The sequence below is a fragment of the Bubalus bubalis genome, chromosome 6 (assembly GCF_019923935.1).
Source record: "Bubalus bubalis isolate 160015118507 breed Murrah chromosome 6, NDDB_SH_1, whole genome shotgun sequence".
In the NCBI taxonomy this organism is placed as follows: Eukaryota; Metazoa; Chordata; class Mammalia; order Artiodactyla; family Bovidae; genus Bubalus; species Bubalus bubalis.
In genome coordinates, this window is record NC_059162.1 from 69,716,994 (window position 1) to 69,737,525 (window position 20,532).

Consider the following 20,532-nt stretch of genomic DNA (forward strand, 5'->3'; position numbering starts at 1 on the left):
AGATCCCACGTGCCACGGAGCAACTAAGCCCATGTGCCACAACCACTGAGCCTGTGCTCTGCAATGAGTAGTCACCACAATGAGAACTGTAGAGTAGCCCCAGCTTGCTGTAACTAGAGAAAAGCCTGTGTAGCAACAAAGACCCTGCATAGCCAAAAAGAAATGTATTTTTGAAAAGAAAGAAAGTTGCTAAGACAGTAAATCTTAAAAGTTATCACAACAACAACAAAAATTTTGTAACTATATATGGTGATGCATGTTAACTAGACTTATTGTTATCATTTCACAACATATATAAATATATAACCATCATGTTGTACACTTGAAACTAATGTAATATGTCAATTAGACATCAATTAAAGGAATCAACTATATTAAAACAATTGGGAACATATTTGTTAGAAACCAACAATGGGCATTAGTGTTTGGGGCATAGACTTGGATTACTGTGATATTGAATGGTTGGCCTTGGAAACGAACAGAGGTCATTCCATTGTTTTTGAGATTCCACTCAAGTACTACATTTTGTACTCTTTTGTTGACCATGAGGGATTCTCCGTTTCTTTTAAGGGATTCTTACCCACAGTAGTAGATATAATGGTCATCTGAATTAAATTCACCCATTCTGGTCCATTTTAGTTAACTGACTCCTAAAATGTCCATGTTCACTCTTGCCATCTTCTGTTTGACCACTTCCAATTCACCGTGATTCATGGACCTAACATTCCAGGTTCCTATGCAATATTGTTCTTCACAGCATTGGATTTTACTTCCATCACTAGTCACATCCACAACTGGGTATTGTTTTCACTTAGGCTCAGCCTTGTCATTCTTTCTGGAGCTATTTCTCCACTCTTCTCCAATAGCATACTGGGCACCTACTGATCTGGGGAGTTCATTTTTCAGTGTCATATCTTTTTGCCTTTTCATACTGTTCATGGGGTTCTCAATGCAAGAATACTGAAGTGGTTTGCCATTCCCTTCTCCAATGGACCATGTTTTGTCAAGGCTGTATATTGTCACCTTGCTTATTTAACTTATATGCAGAGTACATCATGTGAAATGCCAGGCTGGATGAAGCACAAGCTGGAATCAAGATTCCCAGGGGAAATACCAATAACTTCAGATATGCAGATGACACCACCATTATGGCAGAAAGCAAAGAGCCACTTGAAGAAAGTTAAAGAGGAGAGTGAAAAAGCTGGCTTAAAACTCAACATTCAAGAAACTAGGATCATGGCATCTGGTCCCATCACTTCATGGCAAATAGAGGGGGAAACAACAGAAACAGTGAGAGAGTTTATTTTCTTGGGTTCCAAAATCACTGCAGATGGTGACTGCAGCCATGAAATTAAAAGATGCTTGCTTCTTGGAAGAAAAACTATGACCAAACTAGACAGCATATTAAAAAGCAGAGACCTTACATTTCAGACAAAGGTCCATCTTGTCAGAGCTATGGTTTTTCCAGTGGTCATGTATGAATGTGAGTTGGACCATAAAGAAAGCTGAGCACCGAAGAATTGATGCTTTTGAACTATGATGTTGGAGAAGACTCTTGAAAGTCCCTTGGACTGCAAGGAGATCCAACCAGTCAATCCTAAAGGAAACCAGTCCTGAATATTCACTGGAAGGACTGATGCTGAAGCTGAAGCTCCAATACTTTGGCTCCTGATGTGAAGAACTGACTCATTGGAAAAGACCCTGATGCTGGGAAAGACTGAAGCCAGGAGGAGAAGGGAATGACAGAGGATGAGATGGTTGGATGGCATCACCGACTTGATGGACATGAGTTTGAACAAGCTCTGGGAGTTGGTGATAAACAGGGAAGCCTGGCATACTTCAGTCCATAGTGTCACAAAAAGTCAGACACAACTGAGCGACTGAACTGAACTGAACAATGGGCAAGGCATTGGAGATACAAAAATAAGGGAAATATCACTTTCTCCTTCAAGCAGTCAAAGTTCAGTAGGGTGATGGTGGTGGATATGTATGTGTGCGATTAATACATATCAAGCTTCCCCCCTCTCCTTTTTTTAGAAGATATGGTAACTATATATAATGAAATATTAGCCATAAAAAGAAAAAAATGATTCCATTTGCATAAACATAGATGGATCTAGAGACTGTCATACTGAGTGAAGTAGGTCAGACACAGAAAGACAAATGTCACGTGGTATCGCTTATATGTGGAACCTAAAAAAAATGGTACAAATAAACCTATTTACAAAAGAGAAATGAAGTCACAGATGTAGAAATCAAACTATGGTAGCCAGGGAGAAAAGAGTAAGAAGGATAAACTGGGAGATTCGGATTGACATATATGCACTAGGTAATCAGTAAGGACCCTGGGTCAGGAAGATCCCCTGGAGGAGGGCATGGCAACCCACTCCAGTGTTCTTGCCTGGAGAATCTCATGGACAGAGGAGCCTGGAGGGCTACAGTCCATAGCGTCCAGAGAGTCGGACGTGACTGAAGCGACTTAGCACGCACACATGCAAAGACCTACTGTATAGCACGGACAGCTCTACTCAACACTCTGTGAGGACCTACATGGGAAAAGAACATAAAGAAGAGTGAGATATATTTATAACTGATTCACTTTGCTGTACACCTGAAACTAACACAACATTGTAAATCAACTATTCTCCAATAAAAAAAGTTATTTTAAAGGTAAGTAAAGAAAAGTTGTTCTTTGATATGTATTATTAAAGAGAGGAAAACAAAGTGCTATGTAATGTACAGCATTACAGGGTAGTATAGCTACGGCAAAACAGAGATGGAAGGAGTTAATTCTGGTATGGGCTATCTAGAAAGCTTCTCAGAAGAGGCAACACTTGAGCTGGGCCTTGATTGATAAGTAGGATTTAAAGAGCACAGAAGAACCTAGCAACCGCACAACAGTGACCATAACACAAAGTCTTTAATAGTGTTACTGGAAGGAAAACCCTGCGAGGAGAGGGACTTTGTTTTGTCTTTATGTGACTGACACATAGTAGGCACTCGATGTTTTCCAAGTAAATAAATAATAAAACCATTGTGCAGTTGTTGTATACATGTATGAATGGCAAGTAAACAATTTGGTCACTGGCAAAGATTTCACTTTTCCTCTTGAATGACATATTTGGAGGAAGGACTCTTTTCAGTTATCCTTGGAATAGCTAGAGAAAGTAGGCCATTTCTATGATATTCAGCTGTGCGAAAAGTTTTGACAGAAATATCTGGAAAAATGTATATAGGAAAAGAAAGAAATTCCTAGAGTATTTAAATAATCTGCTGCTTATTTCGGAGAAGGCAATGGCACCCCACTCCAGTACTCTTGCCTGGAAAAGCCCATGGATGGAGGAGCCTAGAAGGCTGCAGTCCATGGGGTCGCTAGGAGTCGGACACAACTGAGCAACTTCACTTTCACTTTTCACTTTCATGAATTGGAGAAGGAAATGGCAACCCACTCCAGTGTTCTTGCCTGGAGAATCCCAGGGACGGGGGAGCCTGCTGCGCTGCCGTCTCTGGGGTCGCACAGAGTCAGACACGACTGAAGCGACTTAGCAGCAGCAGCAGCTGCTTATTTGGAAAATGAACCAAAGAGAACATTCCAGAAATAATAAAAATATAAATAAAAATAAATTAATTAAGAATACATTTGAATCAGTTCTAATGAGGTGGATGAAACTGGAGCCTATTATACAGAGTGAAGTAAGCCAGAAAGAAAAACACCAATACAGTATACTAACGCATATATATGGAATTTAGAAAGATGGTAACAATAACCCTGTGTACGAGACAGCAAAAGAGACACTGATGTATAGAACAGTCTTATGGACTCTGTGGGAGAGGGAGAGGGTGGGAAGATTTGGGAGAATGGCATTGAAACATGTAAAATATCATGTATGAAACGAGTTGCCAGTCCAGGTTCGATGCACGATACTGGATGCTTGGGGCTGGTGCACTGGGACGACCCAGAGGGATGGTATGGGGAGGGAGGAGGGAAGAGGGTTCAGGATGGGGAACACATGTATACCTGTGGTGGATTCATTTTGATATTTGGCAAAACTAATACAATTATGTAAAGTTTAAAATAAAATAAAATTAAAAAAATAATAAATTAATTAAAAAACATAGTCTTTAAAATATAAAACTTAGTGGGGCAAGCTAGACTGTAAATTAGAAGTAATTAATTTACTGAAAGATAACCTGAATACATGACACAGAATGAAGCACATAAAGAGATGGGGTGGGAGAGGAGGTAGATGAAAAGGGTGAGAGAGATGGGAAATAGATAAAGTAGGTCCAATGTGTATGACTAATAGCAGTTTCATAAGGAGAGAACAGAGATGAGGAGCAGCATGAAATCCAGACTTTAGTTAATAATTCTGTTTAAAAATTGGCTCTTCAATTGTAACTAAAGCAACACAATAATTTAAGTGGGAAACTGTGCCCGGGAAGGGGGAAGTGGACAGATATATATGAGCTCTCTCTTTCCTTTTTCTTAATTTTTCTGTTAACCTAAAACTACTCTAAAAAAATAAAGCATATTTAAATAAATAAACAGTAACATATGCAATGGGTTAAAATTAAAGTTTAAATTGAACCATTTTAGAGGTGAAAAGAAAAAGGACTGAGAAATAAATACCTAGCAAAAAACAAATACATAAAAATCCAGGACATTGAACATAAGCATGTGTAGGTATTAAAATTCTTTTGCAATAAGAGAGGATGCTAAGGAGAGGGTGGGGTTTCCCTGTGGCACTAGTGGTAAAGAACCCACCTGCCGATGCAGGGGACGTAAGAGCTGTGGGTTCAATCCCTGGGTTGGAAAGATCCTCTGGAGGAGGGCATGGCAACCCACTCCAGTATTCTTGCCTGGAGAATCCCATGGACAGAGGAACCTGGTGGGCTACAGTCCTTAGGGTCGCTAAGAGTTGGATGTGACTGAAGTGACTTATCAAGGCATGGCAAGGAGGGAGTGGGATTCAGTGTCTTCTTGGGCCCAGGGCAGCACCTGGTCTCTCTTCTCTACTAATCTAAAAGGTCCAGGGTAATTCTGTTTCCTTAGATAAAGCAGTTAGGTAGCAATTGTAGACTCTCTTCCAGAGTCTTATGCATATACTGTTTACTGAATCTTTATTTTGTTATTGAATATAGTTGATTGACAATGTTGTGCTAATTTCTGCTGTATGGTAAAGTGACTCAGTTATACACATATATACATTCTTTTCCATTATGATTTGTGCCAGGATATTGAATATAGCTCCCTCTGCAATACGTAGGATCCTGTTGTTTATCAAATCTTTAGAATACATAGTTCCCTCAGGGGGCAGGTTGAATAAGTAAAGGAAAGTCAACGGATTACAAGCCCTTTAGAGAGATTTTTGAACAAGAGAACACATAGTCATTCCACCCCAGGCTGCTGTTCTCCATACACACAGCCTTTTCCTACAATTCCTGTGCATGTAGGGATTATTTTTAAAAATTTGTTTCTCTTCTCTTTCCATCTACCTGCCTGACAAGTATTTCCATATTCTACTCATTAAATTAGAAGAAATGTTCCAGATATTCTGAGGCCGTACGTTTTTTTCTCCCCAAATTCCCTCCTGGCAAGACTGCTGTGTGTGTTAGTATATAAGAATGTGTACTGCGCAGCTTCAAGGAGCGCCATTCACGTTGTCAAATACAGGGAATGCCTCTTCCTCCCGGAGTTTATACAGAGTTCAACTTACACAGCTGTCCATGTGGCCGTTCCTCCTGGCAGCTGCTTTAGACCTAAGGAAAAGGACAGTGACTTAACTAATTAATATATTGGAAACACTGGTCTACCTCCATGCTAGCCCACAAGGCCCTCCACATTTGCTTTTCAACCAGTTTGACTCATTTCATACCACATGTTGTATCTCAGCTTTAATGGAATATTTACCATCACTGAATATATCGTGTTCTTTGGTGTCTCAATTATACAAACATTCCTTCTGACAACAGGAATTTTTCTTGGATTTTTTCTTTCAAGTGAACTTGTTTCTTGGCCTTTAAGACCTAAACAAAATGGTATCCCCTTGAATTGGACTTGTAGTATTTCCTTGCCTAGAATCCATCATTCTTGTCTCTAAGTTCTTTTTTTTTTTAATATAGGATTTAAATTTTTCATTTAAATTTTTATTGGAGTATAACTGATTTATATTTTGTGTTCATTTCAGGTGTACAGCAAAGTGAATTTATACATATATCCATACATATATATTGGAGAAGGAAATGGCAACCCACTCCAGTATTCATGCCTGGAAAATCCCATGGACCGAGGAGCCTGGTAGGCTACAGTCCATGGGGTTGCAAAGAGTTGGACACAACTGAGAGACTTCTCTCTCTTTTATATATATATATATAATATAGAGATATACATGTATCTATACATATCCACTTTTTTAGATTCTTTTCCCATATAGGCCATTACAGAATATTGAGTAGAGTTCCCTGTGCTACACAATAGGTCCTTATTAGTTATATATTCTATATATAGTAGTATGTATGTGTCAATCCCAGTTTTCAATTTATCACTCTTCTCCTTACCTACCAATAACCATAAGTTTATTTTTTACATCTGTAATTCTATTTCTGTTTTGTAGATAAGTTAATTTGTAGCCTTTTTTAAGATTCCACACATAAGCAATATCATGATATTGTATTTCCCTTTGTCTTACTTACTTCACTCTAAGACTTACTTCACTCTAAGTTCTTATAAGAGTATGTATTATAGCAGTGATCTTCAAATATTGTTGGCTAGATATTTACCCCCAAAGAATTTTTAAAACTCTGTACCTAATATAAAAAATTTATTTGCATTGTATAAGTTTAAATCACTACCAATGATATAATTTCTAACACATTAAAACATCAGCTCTTTATAGTAAATGTATGCCATCACTTTCTAAAATATAGCCAAAATACTCCCAATATCTGTCTTAGGTCAGGTTCTTGCAGAAGACACCATTCTGGTGCAAGTGATTTATTAAGCAGGAGCTCCCAGGAGAAATGGGGAAGGGAGTGGGAAAAATATGATAGGGTTCAGGTGAAGTCCAAACCTCAGCCTGATGGGAAGCTTAAATGGCAATTGCACATCCAAGTTTATCCCATTTCTGGGCAACAGAATTGTCTTTTGAAACTCTGCACTTGTCATTATTGGCTGTGAGACAGGGAGTATGTATGTGGTGGGGGTGGAGGGTAAAGGACAGGAAACAGACTTCCAGGCATTTTTTTCCCTCTACTTTAGAATGAAGAGGCTGCAGCAGCCTAAAGCAAGAGCAGTAAAGCATACAAACTGGTAGACAAGGGGCAGTACCAAGTCGAGGGAGATGTGGCTATCTGGATGGGTTCCAAACCTATCCTCAAGAATACCCCACGGTGTGGTATCATCATTAATTATAAAAATACATTAGACTTCTGATTCTCAAAGATAAAGTAGATCCACTTTTCCCTATTCCTTCCATTAAATGCAGCTAAAAACTCTGCACAGGGAATTCCCTGGATATCCAGCAATTAGGACTCAGCAATTTCGCTGCAGGGGCCCCAGGTTCAATCCCTGGTCAGGGAACTGAGATCCCATAAGCCACACAGCATGGCCAAAAAATAAAAACTCTGGACACTACATATAAAACAAACATAAGAAGACTCTGAAAAGTGACAAGGGAAAGGTAGACCAGCTAGGGATTTGGGAACCTAAAGAACAACACAGTCATGAGTTCCCCGGCTTTTCGCGTTACCTCACATATCCCAGACTGGGCACTAGAAATGCCAGCAACCTGGAAATGCAGGTGGGCACAAACAAACAAAAAAACACAACAAAAGTCTGCTTTCTCTAGCCAAAGAACCAGGAAATAGTCAAACAAGAGAAAACTTCTGAAAAGTAATAGCTGTACTGGAGAGGCCCAGCAGTTATTCAGAGTGTAGGAGACAGACCAGGCCAGGAGAGGCAGGAGTCATTGTCTCAGAAGGTAAGGCTCCTGGGATGGACGAGTTTAGCTAGGGTGCAGACAGGAATACAAGACGAAGGCCAAAGACAGAAACTTGGGAATGCCTACAGTGTCACTGGGGCTTCCCAGGCGGTGCTAGTGGTAAAGAACCTGCCTCCCAATGCAAGAGACATAAAGACATGTGAGTTTGATCCCTGAGTCGGAAAGATCCCCTGGAGGAGGGCATGACAACTTACTCCAGAATTCTTGTCTGGAGAATCCCATGAACAGAGGAGTCTGGCAGGCTACAGTCCATGGTGTCACAGAGTCAGACACGACTGAAGCGACTTAGCACGCACACATGCACAATGTCATTATCCTTTGGTTTCCAACTAGAGAACAACTTGGGAGCTTTAAAAAAAAAATGTGCTTATCCCTGGACTTTCTCAGGTCTTTCGTGTTTTTTCAACATTCTAAACATGATTCTAAGGTGCAAGAAATGTTGGAAAATGTTAAAAGTTTGGAGAGAAAAAGAACTGAGAAAGATTATAAATAGGGAAATGATTGAGAAGAAGGCATTCAGGATGCTGATGAAAGGGCAAATTCAGGGATAAGAGTGTTAACAGGCCAAGTGCTACAGGATGGCAAGGAGATGGAGGACTCAAAATGACTAAAGGAGATATTAGTTCTTACTTTAAAGGCCAAAGAGAGAGTTCAGAGCTGTGACAGGAAAAAAAGGAGTAAACCTGGGCATATATCCAGAGAAAACTATAATTTGAAAAGATACAGGCACCCCTATGTTCATAATAGCACTATTTACAATAGCCAAGACATGGAGACAACTTAAGTGTCCATTGACAGACAAATGGACACAGATTCGGTTTGGTACATATAGACGATGGAGTATTACTCAGCCATAATGAATGAAATACCATTTGCAGCAACAGGGATGGACCTAGAGATTTTCATTCTAAGTGAGGTAAAAAAGACAAATACCATGTGATATCACTTATATGCAGAATCTAGATCATGACACAAATGAACTATGAAACAGAAATAGTCTCATAGAGATTCACACTTGTGGTTGCCAAGGGGGAGAGGAGCGGGGGAGGGAAGGACTGGGAGTTTAGGATTAACAGAGGCAAACCGTTACATTTAGGATGAATACAGAAATTAACACAACATTGTAAATCAACTATACTTCAGTAAAAATTAAGAAAGAATAATAATTTTTTAAAAAATAGAAAAGAGGAATAAAGAAAAATCTCACAGTAACTTTGGAGCTTCCTGGATCCCATTCCTGATAAATTTTAGATGATAGCAGATAGTTATCAAGTTGAACAACTTTTAAAATGAGAGTATAAAATGGTATTTGTCAGAAGGAAAGCATCTGTGATGCAAATCTAAAAATAATTTATATGAAGACTTAGATAAATTATTGAAATATTAGGAAATGCCAAAACCACAACTCAGTGTTGACTACCTCATATAATTTTTATTTGATGTCCTGGTGTTTTTGTCTTTCAATTTATTAGCTCTATGACTAACAGTAATTTCTTTTTAAATATATATTTTTTATAATTTGATATTCTGAAAATACATTGTGAAATGTCTTCAATTTATAGTAAAAATAAATAGCAAAATAGTAATATATATACACAAAATGGTCTATTAAGTGCTTTCACATTTTTATTTAACTTAGATGTCAGCACTCCTTTGGTATGAATATAGAAGGGATTAGAATTTCTATTAAGCAGAAGAGGAAATGGAAGCCCTTGGAAACTGATTTGCTCAAGGACCTCCAACTTCTCTGTCGCAGTCAGAACTCAAACCAAGGCTTCTGATTCTTCGCGGTTTTTCACAGCACATTTGTTTATTGAAATTTCTGTGTCTTAAGTTATCATTTCTGACTGAGGATAGTGAAAAGCTATGCCCACCTGTTCCACAGAGGCTGTGCCAGTGGCAAGCTCTGGTTTATGAGAAATAATGGGGAAAGAAGGTATAAGTATTTTGTCCTGAACAAAAAAGATATCAGTTGTTTTATTCACAGAGTCTAAAGAAAGGAAAAATCCTGTCCTTGGACTCCAGGAAAATAAGCAGCAAAGTGATCCCCTTGAAAGCTGTTGATTTCAAAGTGAAAACTAAGAAAAATGTTATGATTTTTACTCAAATATTCCTAATGTTAAGGTTCCCTTGGAATGGTATTATAGTTCTGTTTTGAAGTAGACACCGAAACTTAGAGGCATTAAAAAAATCATAATTTTATTTTTGCAATGACTATGCGATTTAAAAAGATAGTATATAAGAGTAAATATTATACACAGTTGTTTTTAAAAGTTAAGAGTTTCCCTAAAATATAGAGAAAAGTTAAATCTTGCTTTTCTGAAAGTCTGATACACTCAACAAACTCTTATTAAGAGCGGCTTTATAATATCTATTAGAAACATCATTCTACCAAGACATTTTGGAACCAAATCTCAGTAATCTTCAGGGAAGATAGTAACACTGATTCCTGGATCAACATGGTCATTATTTTCAAGTTCTTTATCATGTTCTTCAGTAACATGTTTGCCACTTGCTTTTTCTGGGTTCCTTTTTTTTTTACGAATATATGATGTATTAACTTTTTCTTTAGATTGTGAAGTTGTAGAAACAGTTTCTTTTTCCAAAGCATGTTGTAGGCAGTGGTAAAACCTGTAAAGAAATAAAACACTTCTGTTATGTATCTGTGTGTTCTCAAACAAAATGACTGAAATATACCTCAAACATAAAATTACGTAAATCTGGTATCTCATGTTAACCTTAAGATATGAAATAAATCACAGAAATAATGTGCTTCTTGTTTTTATGATTGCTTATTTCTGAAAAGAAAGGCATTTTCAGTTCTTTAAGAACAGTCTTGAAAACTGGATTGGAATCACCTCTTGACAACCTCTATCCTACCTTAATTTCTATTCCAGATGTAGGAGTCAAACAAAGGTAAAAAAAAGAACAGAAATATTTTTCTTAAAAAAAAAAATCATAACTGTAACAGAAGTCAATTTTAGAGAATGTGGAAAATATATGAAGTTACAGAATGACCTCCACATAATTACCTAAAAATAACCATTCTCAATATTTTTATTTTTTCTAGTTTATGAGTGTATTCTGAATTAATACATCTGTCCATGTATACATATACCTGTCTTTTATACAATTGTGATATTACATACAAAGTTTTACTTTGTTTTCTCAAATTTAATATTTATTGAAAACACTTTCCACATCACTAAATGAATTACAAAATAATACTTTTAAATGGTAGTATAACATCATGTCACTTAAATTGTCCTTTATTTTCAAGTTTTCCCAATATAAACAATGTTATAAACATTTTGGAAATAATATGATCTGAGTCTTTAGCTATTTAGGATAGATACTTTGAAAGTAATTACATGGTTAAAAGGTATAAATATTTAAGGCTCTTGATAAATACTGTTTTCCAGAATGGGTATTCAAAAAAAATATGCTCCTAACAGCAGAACTTGAGACCACTTCATTCATACAGTGAATATTACATCAAAAACCTGCTTTACTTTATAGGTGATAAGGCTCTCTCATTATTTAAGTTTTTATTTCGTTGAAAGTGAATATTTTTTGTTTATTGTTATTTGAATTTTTTACTGTAAATTATTCTTCTCTTTTACTCATTTTTCCAGTGGAGGGTTGTGTTCGTTTTTGGCAGACACCGGAAAGCAGCAAGTGGCTTGGTTTGCTCCGTGTGCTTCACATCAGTGCTCCACTGGGAAAGCTGAGGTTGCTAATTTCAACCTCAGTGAATCTCAAATTCCTCATTCACAAAACTAGCTGTTATCCTGTACCTAGCACAGTTGTCAGAGGGTTGGTTATATATGTAAGTACCTAGCACAGACCCTGGCACTGATTAAGGTCTCAAATGTGACTATTCTTACAGAATATAAACTCCATGACACCAAGGACTCCATTTATCTTGTCATCTGTTCTGTTATATTCTTAGCATGGAGTACAGTGCAGCCACAACTGGTTAAAAATATGCCCAATAAGTGAATAAATAACAACTGAACAAAAAAGGTAAACATCCGAGGTGTTATCCTAGGTCCTAAATAAAATGATCTAAAAGTTGAGAACGCTTCTGCCATCATTGAGATCTTATCATGCTTTTAACAGTTCCGCTCAGTCGTGTCCGACTCTTGGGGACCCCATAGACTGCAGCACGCCAGGCTTGCCTGTCCATTACCAACTCCCAGAGCTTGCTCAAACTCATGTCCATCGAGTCAGTGATGCCTTCCAACCATCTCATACTCTGTCATCCCCTTCTCCTTCTGCCTTCAGTCTTTCCCAGAATCAGGGTCCTTTCCAATGAGTCAGTCCTTCACATCTGGTAGCCCAATGCATTGGAGTTTCAGCTTCAGCATCAGTCCTTCCAATGAATATTCAGAACTGATTTCCTTTAGGATGGACTGGTTGGATCTCCTTGCAGTCCAAAGGACTCTCAAGTCTTTTCCAACACAGTTCAAAGGCATCAATTTTACAGTGCTCAGCTTTCTTTATGGTCCAACTCTCACATCCATACATGACTACTGGAAAAACCATAGCTTTGACTATAAGGACCTTTGTTAACAAGGTAATGTCTCTGCTTTTTAACATGCTGTCTAGGTTGGTCATAGCTTTTCTGCCAAGGAGTAAGCATCTTTAATTTCATGGTTGCAGTCACCATCTGCAGTGATTTTGGAGGCCAAGAAAATAAAATCTGTTATTGTTTACATTGTTTCCCCAACTATTTGCCATGAAGTGATAGGACCAAATGCCATGATCTTAGTTTCTTGAATGTTGAGTTTCAAGCTGGGTTTTTCACCCTCCTCTTTCACTTTCATCAAAAGGCTCTTTAGTTACTCTTTGCTTTCTGCCAAAACAGTGGTGTCATTTGCATATCTGAAGTTATTGATATTTCTCCAGGCAAGCTTGATTCCAGCTTGTGCTTCATCAAGCCCAGCATTTCACATGATATACTCTGCATATGAGTTAAATAATCAGGGTGACAATCTACAGCCTTGATCCTTTCCCGATTTGGATCTAGTCCATTGTTCCATGTCCAGTTCTAACTGTTGCTTATTGACCTGCATACAGATTTCTCAGGAGGCAGGTCAGGTGGCCTAGTATTCTCATCTCTTGAAGAATTTTCCACAGTTTGTTGTGATCCACACAGCCAAAGGCTTCAAGGTAGTCAACGAAGCAGAAGTAGATGATTTTCTGGAACTCTCTTGCTTTTTCAATGATCCAATAGATGTTGGCAATTTGATCTCTGGTTCCTCTGCCTTTTCTAAATCCAGCTTGAAGATATAGAATTTTTCAGTTCATGTCCTATTGAAGCATTGCTTAGAGAATTTTGAGCAGTAGTTTGCTAGTGTGTGAGATGAATGTAATTGTGCAGTAGTTTGAGCATTCTCTGGCATTGCCTTTCTTTGGGATTGGAATAAAAACTGACCTTTTCCAGTCCTGTGGCCACTGCTGAGTTTTCCAAATTTGCTGGCATACTGAGTGCAGCACTTTAATAGCATTGTCTTTTAGGACTTGAAACAGGTCCATTGGAATTGCATCACCTCCACTAGCTTTGTTCGTAGTGATGCTTCCAAAGGCCCTCTTGACTTCAAACTCCAGGATGTCTGGCTCTTGGTGAGTGATCATACCATCGTGGTTATCTGGGTTATGAAGATCTTTTTTGTATAGCTCTTCTGTGTATTCTTGCCACCTCTTCTTAGTATCTTCTGCTTCTGTTAGGTCTATACCATTTCTGTCCTTCATTGTGCCCATCTTTGCATGAAATATTCCCTTGATATCATTAATTTTCTTGGAGAGATCTCTATTCTTTCCCATTCTATTGTTTTCCTCTATTTCTTTGCACTGATCACTGAGGAAGGCTTTCTTATCTCTCCTTGCTATTCTTTGGAACTCTGCATTCAGATGGGTATATCTTTCCTTTTCTCCTTTGCCTTTTGCTTCTCTTCTTTTCTCAGCTATTTGTAAGGCCTCGTCAGACAACCATTTTGCCTTGTTGCATTTCTTTTTCTCTGAGATGATCTTGATCACTGCCTCCTGTACAATGTCACAAACTTCTGTCCATAGTTCATCAGGCACTCTATCAGATCTAGTCCCTTAAATCTATTTCTCACTTCCACTGTATAATCATAAGGGATTTGATTTAGGTCATGCCTGAATGGTCTAGTGATTTCCCTACTTTCTTCAATTTAAGTCTAAATTTTGCAATAAGGAGTTCATGATCTGGGCCGCAGTTAGCTCTTGGTCTTGTTTTTGCTGACTGTATAGAGCTTCTCCATCTTTGGCTGCAAAAAAAACAATCAATCTGATTTTGGTATTGACCATCCGGTGATGTCCATGTGTAGAGTTGTCTATTGTGTTGTTGGAAGAGGGTGTTTACTCTGACCAGTGTTCTCTTGGCAAAACTCTGTTAGCCTTTGTCCTTCTTCATTTTGTATTCCAAGGCCACCCTTGCGTGCTACTCCAGGTTATCTCTTGATTTCATACTTTTGCATTCCAGTCCCCTATGATGAAAAGGACATCTTTTTTTGGTGTTAGTTCTAGAAGGTCTTGTAGGTCATCATAGAACCATTCAACTTTAGCTTCTTTGGCATTAGTGGTTGGGGCATAGACTTCGATTACTGTGATATTGAATGGTTGCCTTGGAACCGAACAGAGATCATTCTGTCCTTTTTGAGATTGCATCCAAGTACTGCATTTTGGACTCTTGTTGACTAGGATGGCTATTCCATTTCTTCTAAGGGATTTTTGCCCACAGTAGTAGATATAATGGTCATCTGAATTAAATTTTCCCATTCTAGTCCATTTAGTTCACTGATTCCTAAAATGTCAAGGTTCACCCTTGCCTTCTCCTGTTCAACCACTTTCAATGTACCTTGATTCACGGACCTAACATTCCAGATTCCTATGCAATATTGTTCTTTCCAGCATTGGACTTAATTCCATCACCAGTCCCATCCATAACTGGGCATTGTTTTCACTTTTGCTCCATCCCTTCTTTCTTTCTGGAGTTATTTCTCCACTCTTCTTCAGTAGCATACTGGGCACCTACCTGGGGAGTTCATCCTTCAGTGTCATATCTTCTTGCCCTTTTATACTGTTCACGGGGTTCTCAAGGCAAGAATACTGAAGTGGTTTGCCATTCCCTTTTCCATCATGCTCTTATATCCTACTATAATGGGAGATTATGACAGGAAGTTTTTGACATCTATAGGATAGATTGCTATCTGAGCCAATTATGTTCTTTATTTTAATTCAATAAACAGGCTAAGTTCCACTTGCAAAAGCTCTAAAACTGCCCTAAGAAAACCAAGTTAACTGCCTCTTCCCAAATACTTCACACAATGCTAAGATATACCTAACATGATTACCACATTTCCTATCCATATTTTAAGAACTTATGTAATCACCACTATACACCTTGATATTCATCACCATTCTTGGCAGATAACTAGGGCTAAATGGTATTTCTAGAATGAATAAAGCAATCTCAAAGAGGGAGGTACAGTGAAAGAGAAAACAGTACTTTAAGAATTAGAGCAAAAGGTTTTGAAAAATTTAAACTGATATTTATTTTAGATCCCATAACATGGTCACAACCTTTTCATTTAACGTATTCCTTCTATCCTTGCTTAACTGAAACCCGGTTCCCCCCAAACACACCACTGCCTGCATTCCTGTCAAGTGGAGAATGCTTATTCTTTCAGTATCCTGCCCACCAGAGAGGTGAACAATAAGGTAAGAATTCACCTGCATCACCAACACTTTTCCAGACTAAACTCCTTTATCAGCTCCTCAGATTATCTATCAATATTCTGTTCAGTCCTTTACACTCATGAAAACTACACTTGGCCTGATCTTTGTCTCCAGGTCTTGCCATTATCCTGGGTGACTTCAATGATTGGTTTTCTTCTCATTTTCCACACTGCCTATATAGCATGGTTTTAAAAAATGCCTCAGTAGAATGACTTGCTTTATCTAAAACAAATCTAAGCATGCTACAAAAGGGTATGAATCACCCTTATCTGATCATAAGAGGCTATTCATGATGTTCAACATTCTCTTCTATCAGTCTCTCCCCAATCCTGCTCTTTAAACTTAGGTAACCAGGTCTTTTCTCTGGATTCTATTGTATTCCTAGAAAATTAAAGATAAGATTAAATTCCTCTTTTATGAGCACAGTGAATTAAAAGCTGTGTAAAATACCTTGTTGACCACACTAAAAAGGTAATTAAAGAGGAATTGGTGCCTTACTTCTAATCTTCCATTAAACAACCTAAGAATTCAAAGCTATAATCCTTGGGGGACCAAAGAAACAAGTGGTAAAAATGAACAAAGACCTTTTCCATGTTGAGAGCCAAGAATACAATTTCAACTACTTTTTTTTCTTTGTTAAGGGAACTTTTAAAATGTCCTTTGGGAAACTATCTTACTCAATAAGTCAGAAATTTGTTTCTCAATTACATGTTCTCTTCTCATGCTATGACCCTTTACACAGCATTCCAAAGCCTGATTCTCAAAGTATAATTTTCTCAACTTTCAAAGGCAACAAAAAGAGCTGGGAGTATAAAAAGAAATATATGCTCAGGCAACTGTTTTTCTGCCCCTCTCCAAAGAAAAGCAAATTGTCTTCCATTTTTCTACCTCTGTAGTCAAGATTATCATGACACAGGGCAACTTGTATATAGTTTTCTTCATGACAGAACTTTTCAGACCAGCCCTGGGAAAATGAATTTTTGTTCTTCAGATCAGTTAGGGGACCATGGGCAATAAAAAGCTGGTATTTCTTACTTCTGAAAGAGGAACATAAAATTAATGAAATCTTAAGCACAACTTCATATCCTTTTGCATGCGTGCATGTGTGTGAAGTCGCTTCAGTTGTGTCTGACTCTGTGAAATGCTATGGACTGCTTCTCCAGGCAAGAGTACTGGAGTGGGTTGCCAGGGCATCTTCCCAACCCAGGGGCTGAACTCGTATCTCCGGTGTTTCAGGTGGATTCTTTAACCCTGAGCCACTGGGGAAGCCCTCACACCCTTTCAGGCTTCTATTATTCACAAATAACAAAAGAAGACTATTCTCATATATTATGTATTTGGATTTTTAACTGATTTTAAACTCTAGCATTTTTATTAAAAAACATATGTGACAGAACCTGTGCCAGGTGCTAAAAACAAGTAAGAGATGGCCTGTACCCTCAGGGAGCTCAGGGTTTGATGGGAGCGGCAGAGCTGTAAAGATACATTCAACATGCCACGAAAAAGCTAAGATAAAATAGGAGAACGTGGGGCACTTAGCTCCAAGAAAGATCAAGAAATCCTCCTTGGGGAAAAAAACCCAAAGCCTGAGCTGAATCGCAAGGATGAATGGGAGCTGGCGAGGTGAATTCCTCCCTCTTCTGGCACAGAGAGGAATTATGAGAGGAAAAACTGAGGGGAGGGGACATCCAAGGAGAAACTACCAGAAAATGTATGTTTTCCCTTTATATTACTTACTTCTCTGACCATAAGTATATAGAGAATTGTGTGAGTTATTTATTTACCAGCTTTATTTCCATTAAAAAAAGTAAGACTTCACTCCTTCTTCTCCTCTACCCTTATTTCTATCTGCTGCCACGTTAGGATTATGCTCTGCAGGATCATTCCCATTCACCTTGCTACTTAGAGTCCTGTTACTTCTTACCCAGACTGTGTAGCAGGTCTATTCTGGTAGCCCCATCAGTAAGCCATCTTACATGTCTTCCAGAATAATGACCTTAAGTCTGTGAAGCCATAAAAGTAGCACTATTTTTTTTTAAGTAGCACTACTGTTAGAACAAGTCTGTCAAATAAATTCAGCAAGCATTTATTAACCACTGTTCTCCTATCAGACACTCAGAAAATGATAAACTGTACTTGCCTTTGGGGAACTCAATATAATGTATTAACTTTTAAGTTCCTTTATTATTTATGATTAATTCAATAAAGTTATTGGGTTTCTACTCTATAATGTTTTAGGATAAGAGATATTTAAAGTGTGGGTATGTATGGATATGTATTTGGTTGGTATCTGTGTGTGGGGGGAGTTAGTCCTATTTAAAAGGTGACCTTCTTGTCGTGGGGAAAAAAGACATACATGCAATTAAATAAGTGTAATTCAATATGGTTCACATTTCTCTTTGCACTGAGGCATAAATAGTAATAATGCTTGTAAATGGTAAGACTCTGAACCAAGGAAATTGTTAAAATAAGATATTGAGGAAAGGCTGATGGGATATTTGGTTAGATATGTTCAATAGATTATTAGATATATGGGCCCAGAACTCGGGAGATATTTGGAAGATCTACCCCAGGTGGCACTAATGGTAAAGAACCCTCCTGCCAATGCAGGAGACAGAAGAGATGTGGGTTCAATCCCTGAGTTGGGAAGATTCCCCTGGAGAAGGGCATGGCAACCCACTCTAGTATTCTTGCCTGGAGAATCCCTAAGGACAGAGGGGCCTGGCATGCTGCAGTCCATAGGGTCTCACAGAGTAGGACATGACTGAAGTGACTTAGCAACCAGTGTCTGGGGAAGCTAAAGCAATGGGCCATGGGAGGAATCCTGGAGAACAACAGTATTTAACCAATAGGTAGAATAACAAGAGAAACCCAGAAGGAAGCTAAGAAAAAGCACCGGAAGGAAATTAGCAAAGTGATGTCACACAAATGCTTACCAACAGGTGTTAAGAAAAATGCTCAATGTCATTAATCATCAAGGAAATGCAAATGAAAATCATAATGAGATATCACCTCACACCTGCAAGGATGGCACTTATCAAAACAAAACAAAACAAAAGACAAGTGTTGGCAAGGATGTTGAGGAAAGGATGCCAATGAACTGTATAATGGCTAAAATTGTGAATTTTATGTTATGTATATTTTACCATAAAAAAGTAAAAAACAAAAAACCAACCATTAGAAATATTTACTTTTTGCTCTAATTTGCTTAATTTTTATCGATATTATATGCCAATATACTTGGACTTTTTATTCTACATTTTATTTAACATTTATTTTCTTATTACACAGTTGGTGAGAAGAGGAACATGGCTAATTTCATCCAATCTAAGTCAGTCTTGATCTCTTATTAACAGCTACAAGCCCTCCTCTTGTAATTGGTAAATAAACCTCCAAACTTCCCATGTTTCACCTGGAAATCATTATAGATGAAATTATCTTACTCTTCCCATGAAGAAGTGGGCTTGGGAATTGTTTTTTACGAAAGAGACTTCTTGCTATTAAAATAATATCTTAACTTTTGATTATCACACTTGAAGAATATTTCTTGTTGCTAGAATGCTACTCATTAGGATTTTGACTTTTAAAACTTCTCTTATTACAGCTGTTTGAATTGTGAAACTTTGGTCCCATGACAAACCAATTTTATACTCAACATCTGATTGCAGAACTCATCACCTCCAGTGTTTAATTTTTCTCTTTTCCACATCAAAAGAGTAGCTCTTTTTCTGCATTTGGTTGAATATACAGCTGTTCCCCAAGGAGCTCCCTAATTTGTTCACTCTTTCTGAATTCACATGTAATCTTCTAATCAGTATCTTAAGACACTTTTTACCCTTCTTTAATTTTTCACTGATTTTATATGATGAGCATGACTCTCTTGATAGCAGCATACACACTATAATCTCAAAACATATTTTTGAGTCAATGGATTTAAAGCATAATTTGATTTTATAGTTGGTGAACGTGGCTCAATTAACTTCACCAGGTGTATAGTTAGTTGATCTTGGGCTATATTTATAATCTTGTTGAAATTCAAGTAAGAAAACAGAGAAACTGATTTCCTACCTCCTACTTTTTCACCAACAGTCTCACAGTTAGAATACTAACAAATGTAGCCAACTTTTGGGATGGTACCAGTAAATACTGCAGCCTGGCACACTGCAGTCCACAGGGTTGCAAAGAGGTAGACACGACTTAGCGACTGAAAAACCACCAATAAATACCTATGTACAGTTCAAACTCTGTAGCCTGGTGGAACGGAGAAGGCAATGGCAACCCACTCCAGTACTCTTGCCTGGAAAATCCCATGGATGGAGGAGCCTGGTAGGCTATACTCCATGGGGTCGCTAAGAGTTGGACACGACTAAGCGACTTCACTTTCACTTTTCCTTTCGTGCATTGGAGAAGGAAATGGCAACCCACTCCAGTGTACTTGCATGGAGAATCCCAGGGACGGGGGAGCCTGGTGGGCTGCCGTCTATGGGGTCGCACAGAGTCGGACACGACTGAGGTGACTTAGCAGCAGCAGCAGCCTGGTGGAATGGCTGGGTACCTTCAGTTACTTTCTTGAAATCACTTTTAATGCCCATAGACAGCCACAATATGTCATGAATTAATTATCTCCAATGTGTCTTGGCTGATATAATTTATATGGCACTGCTGGGAGAACTGAGAAATAGTCACTTGCATAATTTTGTTAATTTTATGGTTCAAATAAGGAGCTCTGGCTGAAAAAGCCTGGATGGTGATACTGATGTAATTA

The 20,532-nt window shown here is 38.1% G+C and overlaps 1 protein-coding gene across 1 annotated transcript in view; it reads right to left on the reverse strand.

Annotated features, from left to right (window-relative positions):
• Positions 1-10,178: 10,178 nt before the first annotated feature.
• TYW3 (tRNA-yW synthesizing protein 3 homolog) overlaps positions 10,179-20,532 on the reverse strand; it is a 30,985-nt gene continuing 20,631 nt past the window's right edge. The window contains exon 6 of the mRNA XM_006046235.4: positions 10,179-10,631. Within this exon, the coding sequence (XP_006046297.3) occupies positions 10,415-10,631 (217 nt within the window). The 3' untranslated portion in view covers positions 10,179-10,414. The remainder of the gene's footprint in view (positions 10,632-20,532) is intronic.